The sequence below is a fragment of the Sitodiplosis mosellana genome, unplaced genomic scaffold (assembly GCF_009176505.1).
Source record: "Sitodiplosis mosellana isolate CC-2019 unplaced genomic scaffold, AAFC_SMos_1.0 Smas_scaffold_4565, whole genome shotgun sequence".
Lineage (NCBI taxonomy): Eukaryota > Metazoa > Arthropoda > Insecta > Diptera > Cecidomyiidae > Sitodiplosis > Sitodiplosis mosellana.
The window spans coordinates 2,388-9,570 of NW_022599807.1; the positions used below are offsets into that span (position 1 = coordinate 2,388).

Here is a 7,183-nt window from a genome sequence, read left to right on the forward strand (position 1 = left end):
TATTCACTCGTCAACCAAGCACAATGTTTTCGTCTCCGTCGCCTCACAACTTTACTAACATTTTATTTTAGGTGTTTTTTTTATGTTATTTTATAGTTTTTTTTAGATTTTTTTTATAAATATTTTTTTTTGTGTGTGTTGTTGTTGTTTTGTTTTCATTGCTTTATGGTTACTCTCAATCGTATAGCTTAATTCTGGTGGTTCTGGTGATAGTTATTGCTCTTATAATAAGGCTTACCGTAGTTCCCCGAGTAGTAGTCTTGATACCCAGCGCCGTAACCACTTGGTCCATAGCCGCCGCTGTAATAATCAGCGTAACCGGCATAACCTGCTGTAATTGATGAGAGATTGAGAGCACAGAGTGAGGAAGAGAGAGAAAACAGAAAAAGAAATTGGTTAAAACACTAAATTGTCAAATGGAATAAAATTTTCGCTGCGAAATTCGATCAACGAACCATCGTAATTGGTGCCATAATATCCACTACCTTGGCTGTATCCGTAGCCTTGATTCCATCCTTTCGGACCACCAAATCCACCTAGAGAGAAAATATTACGAGGTCAAATTGCCATTCCATGATCGAAAATGCGCAACTTTTCAATTGAAAATAAAGGAAACACGGCTACTCACCACGAACTTGTCGACCGCGTGGGCCGCCACGTGGGCCACCAATACCGAATTGTCCCGGTACATTGTCTGGTTTTGGCGTGGCTTTCTTCACGTCCACTTCTTTGCCAGAGATCGTCTGTTTCGGTGTCTTCAACAATTCGTTGACGACTTGTTCTGAATCGAAAGTAATGAAGCAGAATGCTTTACGTTGATTCTTCTGTTTGTCGAATGGCATCTCGACTTCAACGATCTTAAATGGGAGAAAGGAGAGAAAAACAACATACAATCAGTATTCATTTCGTGGTCAATTCGATTTTATGGTTTTTTCATTGTTGCCCAATGCCCATTCACTTACGTTGCCGAATTGACCGAAGAAAGTTTTGATTTCTTCGTCGCTGATTTCGGAGGTGAGACCACCAACAAAAATTTTGCCATGACGAGCCTTTGCCTTCTTCGGGTCAACCTTTTTGTTGTTGATCACATGCTCTGGGACAGCCGTAACTTTTTCAATTGCCTCCGGCGATGTGTACACAATGAATGCGAAACCACGTGAACGACCAGTTTGTGGATCTGTCTTAACGTTGATGCTTTCGATGTCACCGTATTGGCCAAAGTGTTCGCGCAATTCCTCTGCAGAATAAAGAAAATCGGTTAAATTGTTGCTTTTGGTAAAGCTACGGCCAACTTTGGTATAAAAATTGTATTTTTGTCAAATATGCTCACTTTCTGTTGTCTCCCAGCTCAATCCACCCACGAAAAGTTTTCTGCAAATTAGAAAAATGCGGTCATTATTTGAAATCGACATAAATGCATGAGCTTGAATGAAAAAAAAAAACTTAAGCACATAAGCTAATACAATTTGTTTTGGCAAAAAACGAGAAAAACGTATTTGTTTCGAAATTTTCAGAATACATTTCAAAACGAAAAAAAAAAACAATTATTTTCAAGTTAAATTTTGACGACAAGTTAATCGACTTCAAATGGAATACTTAACAAATACAAAGATGTAAGGAATTTATCAACAGTTTGAAAAAAAATTTAATTCAATAATACAAGCTCAAGAAAAATGAATCAAATTTGACCGAAAATGGGGGAAGAAAATAGGAACAATCAAATATTTTTTTTCGTTTGCTTCGTAACTGGCGAATCGATCGGTAGCCTTCACATTTCGTACAGTAAAAAAATTCAATTCAAGTAAATGGACTCTGGAAAAAAGCGTGTGTCGTATTCACTCTACTTTAAACAAGAAAAATTACCAAATCCGTACAAAGTTTTTCACAAAAAAATGGTACACAATGAAAAAAAATTGATCTTGCAACAAGTAACAGCGAATATAGTTAAGGAACAATCAAAAGTGACCTCAAATTTTACTAGTAGTCAAGTCAATATCAACAAATTTCCGATAGCAAAAACAGTTTTAATTTTCCATATTTCTTTTTTGTTCTGTTTTCAAACAATTTACATTTATTAAATTACAATTAAAAAAATTTATTCAAATTCTGGAACGTTTCTATATTTATTCACTTAGATCTCGTTAAATAGATTGTGCAAAAAGACTCTCGAGATTTGGCTTTTGTTCGTACAAATCAATCAAAGTTTGAAACACCGTTGCATTATTATCGTTTGATCTCATCGAAAGCACGTTATTAAACAATATCCAAAAACAAATTTAATCTTTATAGCTACTTCATCGCAAATTTCTTTCAAATGTTCAGCTCAACACGATTTTGGAAGAAGCAATACCATAACGATCCACCGTACATCAATTCGATTTATTTTGAATATTTTGTTTGATTGGTTTTTAGATTGATTGTTTTTTTTGTTTTGTTTTATATTTTTGACAAAATATACCATCTGTTGCGTCTTGCCTCTCGTTCAATGTTCAAGGAATTGCCATTGTTTATTTGCTTGGGGCACCTTGGGGTCGTGTTTTGGTTTTGTTCATAACGCGTGCTTCGGTAAATCACACAGTCTCGCGCACACACGGTTCACGGTTTCGGTTTTTCGGTTTCGCGTACTGAACAGTTTCGCTTTCGGTATTTTTTTTCTTTCTTTCTCTCTCTCTTTCTCACTCACTCTGTCTCACGTGTTTTGTTTGTTTGCGCGGCGTTTGTGTGTGTGTGTGTGTGTGTGTGCGTGCGTGTGCGTGTTGATTTGAGTGATTTTGTCGGACACGATACTCAACGCCTGAGACTTTGCTGATAAATGCGCTCATTTCATGCCTGGTGTATGCGATGCCTTCTTCAGTTTGGTTTCTGCCTGTATCCAGAAGAATTCAATCACAACAACCTGCCGGAGAGGAACAAGATTAGTTCACTCTAATCTCAACAGGAACCTAATGTAACGTTTTTTTTCTAGATTAATGCAATTGATTGGTTTTTTTGATTTTTTGTAAAATGCCCTGTTCTTACAAAAATCAAATCAACGTAAATAACAAACCCATTTCAACTCATTGTCTATTGTTTCGCAATTGGTTTCGTTTCAGTTTCATTTTTGTTTATAAAATGTCTCTCTTTTTCACACGGTAAACTTTAGATATTTCGATTATTTTAGACGGTATTTCATGTTTTATCATTTTGTCATCGGTGCGATAAAAAAAATTGACGTTCTTTTTGCATATTTTCTCTTGTTTCTAGTATGTGAATGTGTATGATTGTGCATGATTTGTGTGTTTATCAACCGGATCGGAACTCTGTTTTTTATTTGGCAAATTTGTTGAATACGCAATTTTCAAAATGGATTTTCATATTCTTTTTCTGTCTGTTTTACTTCGATCTGTTTATCATTTGATTTTGGCAATAAAGACCGTTTTTTTTAAACACAATATCAATAACGATCAACTAGTATAACAAATATAACATCAACGATCTAAAAGCAAGAAAAAAAATTAATATTTATTTGTGAGTAGTAAGAAAGAAGTAGTAACCAAAAGAAAAATAAATGATATTCATATTTGCATTGGATTGGCGCACACGATGCATACGATAATTAAATGAAGAATCGGCTGAATGAAAACTGGACTATTTGACTGGACCCACCGAAGGTCTTTCGTGCTCTTATGCTGTACAAACTCCAATGAGAGGTGTCTTCTCTGTTTAAGTTACAAAATTTTATTTTTAGCTCGATCTCTTGGCACTCGGCAATCACGTCGATTTTCAATTCAATATCACAAATTCAAACAAATCCGATCTCTCGTTTGACAAAAAAAAAACACTTGGAAAAACAAATTCCATTCTGTTGTTCTACAAAAATTTCAAATAAAAACGATTTGAGTCAAATTTGTAGATAGCGTCAATACTCCGATTTCTCTGTTTCAAGGTATACCGAACAATCAAGGTGTATCGAACAGTTTGCAAGTAAAACGGTACGAAAAAAGTAATTAAGCCGTATTACATGTACCGTAGAACCAAATCGATGTGTCAAACGTACCAAAGGAAAACGAATTCAAGTGCATTTAATATCGACTTACTAAAAATTATTTAAATGTAAATTCACAGAGTTTTGTTGTTTCACTTAAAAGTAGCTAAAAATTTACGATTAAAATTAATTAAGTGCATATTTCGTTGGTTCATTTATCACCTGAAATACAAATGCTTAAAATGTTTGGCGCTAAGCGATTTGCGTTTTTGTCGCAATCAAGAAACGTGTCTTACAAACTAAAACGATGATTTGTTGACCGCATAGTAGACAAGAAATTGTACGTCGACTATATTACGAAAAATTACAGTTAAAAAAGGATGAACGAGCAAAAACACTAATATCATCGATAGAGAGTGTATTTATTTTTAAAAACATTTTCAAGCAACCGATTAAAAGTCAAAGCAAATACACACACACAAAGAATGCTATTCTTAATGGAAAAAGTGAGGTGAAAAGAGCGAATTCATGTTGTTCGTTGTGTTTCGAGGCAGAAAAGGGATTTTGGATGTAGAAATTGGGCGGATGCTATCGATTCAAATTTATTGTTAGAGCAAAGTTTGTACGGCTTCAATTCCCGAGTATATTTCAACAGCTGGGCAAAAAGTAAAATACAACCAAGTCGTTAGAGAAATTTAAAGGGAACGTGTATGTAACGAAAATATGGGACATTTCATTGGGATAGTAATCAATACGGAGATCGTGTGACTAGCTCACATGAAGCTAACCACCGTAAGGTTATCGTAGTAAATATCTAAACCAAAATGGGTCTTATTTCTCAAATACATCGGGGTCGAATCGAATGACGTGAGCAACGTTAGAATGAATGGGACGAAAATGATACGTAATTTAATGAAGTTAGCCGGCAGAAAAAGTTGCACGCGCGTCAAAATACATCATGGCTACCCGTTGTATGCTGACTTTGCAATTAGCATATTGTAGAAACATACACATACGCATATTCTTCGAATAGATGCTGGCATTGTGGTAGTGCGCATAGATGACATCACTGTATACTCTAACTATATGCTAATACTGCTTTTTTTCATCGTTCAGGTAGAGAGCGAGAGAGAGAGAGAGAGGAGAGAAAACGAAGAAATCACGCTGAAGCCAAGTAAGAGGAAATCGCTACAAGCATATATTTGTGTACTAATCTTCGGACAATGAGCAGAAAGAGAAAGAGGGAACCTATGGATTTTATGGCCATCCATAGTCAAACCGGCAAATGAAACAAAAATGGACGATACCCGGAATATTTAGCTCAATAACTAATGATTTTTGAACGAGCTAACACATATACACATACACACACACGAAAAACTATTAGAATCTACAGAAATAGGTTGATTGGCAAAAAAGAAAAATGGTTGTACGAATGCATATTTTATGATCGAAACAGTAAGAAAGAATGAAGAAAAAGAAGAAGAGGACACGACGAAATGAAAGAAGAAGAAAACAATAAGTACAAATGAGACCGAAGTTCGGGGAAAAAGTCCACAAAGTCTATTTCAAATTTCTATTTCTATTTACAACACACATCGATTTGCCTCTCGTACCAATGGAAATTTCCACTCGGTTTGCTATTTTACTGCGATGCTTTTTTTTTCTCTCCCTCTCGCTCTCTTTTTCTTTCCGTATGTTTCGTCGTCATCGTTGCCGTCGCACGAAACGACAAATTTTCAAAAACGCGGCGCATTGTGAAACCAAGAAAATGTGAATAAGTGTAAATGAGCAACCGTCAAACAACAAAAGCCAAACATTTCAAGCATTTTTCTTCGGCGAATTTTGTGTATGTGTGACCGCATCACACGGAAAAGAACAAATTGGCGGATTCAAAGCGCAAAAGAAACAAAATGAATGCTATTTTTCGAACTGTAAATCGGTATGAATTGTGTGCGGTAGCAGCAAAAAAAAATGTTCGACGCCATTTTGGCAATTCATTTCTTCGTTTCAGTTCTAAACACTTGATTGCCGCTCGCTTTCTATGTGCATACATATAACGATATATATGTGTATGTATGTGTATACACACGCATATAGTTGCAAGCGTAAAAGAGATGGAAAAAGTTATTACCGAAAAAAATTCAATATTCGACCGTCATGTAGAACAGCAAAATGTATGTGAAATTTCACACAACTTTTTCATATGAAATTGGACATTTTTTTCAAAATCTGTTTACACAATCGACGAAAGGAAGCATTGAACTAGAATTTTACTGAAAAACTATGCAGAAATTTCATTCCTAGCTGCGGATGCTATTCGATTTCTTTCGGTGAAAAGAAAACACCAGATTTTAATTCAATGAAACGTACAGACGACGCCATTACGTTGTGGGTTTTTTTCTTCTCTCTATATGTATTCATTCGTTATCTGTCTTTCTCAATGACATTAAAACTAAACTTCTCTGTCTCTCTCTTGCTTGTGATGACTTTTTTTATGTCTTTCTTTTTCACACAATTAATTGCTTTGTGAACTACGTAATTGCTAAATTCTATACAGTGAAAAAAAGTGTACAAAATTGCTGTTTGGAATGTTGCAATTGTCGTCCCATCGATGATGAAATGAATGAGAAAATTTCAACTAACCTGTCGTCATCGCGTCCTGATGCTGCTTCGCCTTGCTGGGCTTGATCGTTCTCGTTTTGGCCATCGTTTCCATTATCGTTTCCATTGTCTGTGCCGTTTTCATTTCCATTTTCACCGGTGGAATCGTCGCCGTTGAAATGTTGATCGTCTTTCACATCTTGTGAAAAATCCTCTTGCAAATCTTGATTGTTTGCCATTTTGTTTGTTGTATTCGGTGTTTTGTTTTAAAATAAATATTTATACCACAGAAACTAAAGTAATTTCTTTGCTAATGAAAATGTTCTTTGTCTGATTTTCAACTAATTGGGATTTTGTTGTTAAGAAAAAAGAAGACTTATAATTTTTATTTTCCACAAAAACTTTTTGCTACCGTTTATGTATATATAATATATTATTTAATTTCTTTAAATATATATTTTTCTCTTTTTTCAAAGTGTTTCTTACACACGTACAGACGACGAATGAATGAGTGAATGATAATAGTCACACGGAATAGACGTTATACCGTTTGTCCTCGGGTAAAACTCTAGGGGCTTCACGCGATTTTGCAGAACGCAAATAACTCTGAAAAAA

At 35.2% G+C, this 7,183-nt stretch overlaps 1 protein-coding gene across 3 annotated transcripts; it reads right to left on the reverse strand.

The window, feature by feature from the left end:
• Nucleotides 1-238: 238 nt before the first annotated feature.
• LOC129572262 (RNA-binding protein squid) lies at nucleotides 239-7,132 on the reverse strand (the record flags this gene model as incomplete). 3 transcript variants are annotated; one of them, XM_055452207.1, is given in 6 exon segments in its annotated part: nucleotides 239-328; nucleotides 456-536; nucleotides 629-857; nucleotides 963-1,237; nucleotides 1,331-1,371; nucleotides 6,611-7,132. In XM_055452207.1, coding segments are annotated over 6 exon segments (913 nt in total), but the record flags the coding sequence as incomplete, so codon positions are not given.
• Nucleotides 7,133-7,183: the final 51 nt, after the last annotated feature.